Source organism: Oryzias melastigma, linkage group LG4 (assembly GCF_002922805.2).
Source record: "Oryzias melastigma strain HK-1 linkage group LG4, ASM292280v2, whole genome shotgun sequence".
Classification (NCBI taxonomy): domain Eukaryota; kingdom Metazoa; phylum Chordata; class Actinopteri; order Beloniformes; family Adrianichthyidae; genus Oryzias; species Oryzias melastigma.
Genome location: NC_050515.1, coordinates 21425060 through 21427683, shown reverse-complemented (window position 1 = coordinate 21427683; position 2624 = coordinate 21425060). Strand labels below are relative to the sequence as shown.

Sequence of the window (2624 nt, the reverse complement as noted above, 5' to 3'; positions counted from 1 at the left end):
AGTGGAGGATGCTGAAGACAGGCTTAGATGGAGGAAACTGATTCGCTGTGGCGACCCCTGAAGGGAAAAGCCGAAAGGAAAAGAAGTACTTCAGTAGTAAAATAGTAAATTATAGTATATTACTTTTTTTTAAAGAAACAAGTAGTATCTTATACTTTTACAAAGCTACATGAAAGCGGGATTAGCGCGCACGCGCGTGCACCCCCCCCCCTCCTCTGTCCCCTCCTCTTTTCTACCGGAGCGCTCCTCGCGCTGCTCACTCGAGCATAAGCTAGTCTCCGCGCGTCACGCGGGCAGTCTAGCGGACCCCTCGCGCCGGTACACCGCCCGCCGTTCATGGATTGTTCCCAGCAAAGCACTTTTATCTTCCTTCTTTCGAAAGCGTCCATCATCCCGGGACACCTTGGTGCTTAACTTTTGCGCGCGAACTTTCCTGCCCCATGAAAACATGCGCGTGCTCAGGCTGCCGGCTTCTGGACGCTCGTGGAGGACGCACGCGCTGCTGCAGCTGTTTCTACAGCTGGTTGTGAGGAAGACGGTGAGTGAAGAGATGTGTCTCTTTTCAGGGGGGGTAGAGCACTGCACGTCATAGGGGGGGACTCAACAAGAATGTATGTCATATTACACTTCTATAAACCATATTTTAAATCATGTTTGGGTTTTTATTTGCCTCAAATTTCAGGTGTTTGAATGATATTCCACCACACACCCTGAAGTTGCCAGATTCTCACAGTCTGAAACGTTTATATGGATTTATGAGCAGCTCTTATCAGCATTTGTTCCCTTTGTTTATTAGGATCATAATTTTTTTGGCTGATGACATATTTGTTCCATATCTGCTCCTAGAATTCCCATCTCCACCTCTTTGCATCACACATGAAGGTAGAGCAGTATAAACCCTAAGAAATTGATTATTTTGGAAAAAATATTTGGATTATTTAAATTAATATTATATAATTATGTCTATTTTTTCAAGTAATGGCAGTATTTCACTCAAATTTGAAATTAAATATTAAGATCGCCAGTATGGCATTGCAGAAAATCAGTTTTAAACAGAATAACATCTATATTTTGACCTAGAAAAAATAATAAATCAATATTTCTTCAGGCATTTCTGATTTGTGATCAGTTATCAAATAACTGATTCACAAAACATGTCCCATTTATCGAACCCATGAACTAATTTCCTTTAAAACATTTTGTTACATACGTTTTAACAACTTTACTTCTCAAAATAATGCTTTCATTTAATTAAAATTTGTGGGGTTTTTTTCCAGAGCGTTAAAAAAGGTTTTATTTGAAAATATATTAAACCATTACCTTCTAAGTCTGCAGTAATTTGGTAGCGATACTCCTTTTTCTTTTACCTCCTGCGTTTACATCCTTCCTTTTTTGCATATGACATAAGAATAAATCAGAGTCTTCCTCATCAGTCCTTTTAATTATTATTCTCCCAGCCTAAGCATTAAGGTCTGGGTATTATTTTTCCAGGAATTTCATGGTGAAATCCCTTGCAAACATGGAGTCCATGACACAAACAGGTGTGCCTCAGGAAAATAAAAGGGAGAAGAGAAGAAAGATCTATGTCTCTGGTGGATCTATTACCACCGGACGCTCACTCCGTGAAAAGACAAGAGCAAAGAGAAAGCATTAATATTTCCCCCTCATATTCTGCATGTATACTGAAAATTGAATAATGCACGTTGTTGTGAAACATTTATATTCCAGGTCGTTTAATCGCATTCGTTCAGCCGTCCCTTCATGTTTTCCGATTGATGACTGTTTGATTAGTTTTTTTGTTGTCACTTGTGGACCTGCTGAATCATTACTGCAGCCTTTACTGTGTCTCCTCCTGCTGCTTGCTGTTGACACTTAAGTTTTCTCTCAGTAGCTTGTTTCATTACTTTACATCATCTCCACGTTTCCAGTGTTTTCATGTCAGAGGGGCAGAAGTTACCGCTGAAAACACGTTTAGCTGATGTATGTGATCACAGATCTAAAATATCTAAAATGATTATTTATTGTATTCTTTTTTATGATTTATCTTTTTGTTTTCATATTTCTTGAATGCTTTAGAATGACAAATAGTTTTTTTGACATGATCTTGTGGAATTTTTTTGATGATGAAAAGCAAAATAGACAAATAGATCCATGGATGCCTTCATGTAAACAGAAAACTCTCAGTGGGTGACAGGAAGAGGAGTCGGGGTTGATCTGTGGCAACTGCACCGCCCACAACTCGGAGGTGAATTTGTAATGAACTTCTGCCACTTTGGAGAAGCTATGACTCAGAAAACACAGTTTAAAAAACCTGTGCTGAAAATGGCATAAAAGACCATAGGAAATCTTTTTTTTTTTTAATGGATCAAAGATGATTAAAGTGGGTCTTTAAAAAACATCCTTTGTTTTTAGTTCATAGTTAACTTTGAACAATAAAGTGAATTTAGAACCCTTAAAGATGAAACTAGTTCTTCTGAATTCCTTGATTATAGATATTTTATAACCTCTGCATACTTATTACATAATTACAAAGTAAAGTAGTGGATGAAGCAGCAGTAATTCACATTGAAAGTCATTCTCTTTGGCAGACTTGAAGTGCACCACTCGTTTCACAGTAGCTGTTT

At 38.2% G+C, this 2624-nt stretch overlaps 1 protein-coding gene across 1 annotated transcript in view; it reads left to right on the top strand.

Moving 5' to 3' along the window:
- The first annotated feature begins 62 nt into the window (after positions 1-62).
- Positions 63-2624, top strand: part of LOC112150323 (vasoactive intestinal polypeptide receptor 1) — a 55046-nt gene continuing 52484 nt past the window's right edge. The window contains exon 1 of the mRNA XM_024278531.2: positions 63-538. Within this exon, the coding sequence (XP_024134299.2) occupies positions 170-538 (369 nt within the window). The 5' untranslated portion in view covers positions 63-169. The remainder of the gene's footprint in view (positions 539-2624) is intronic.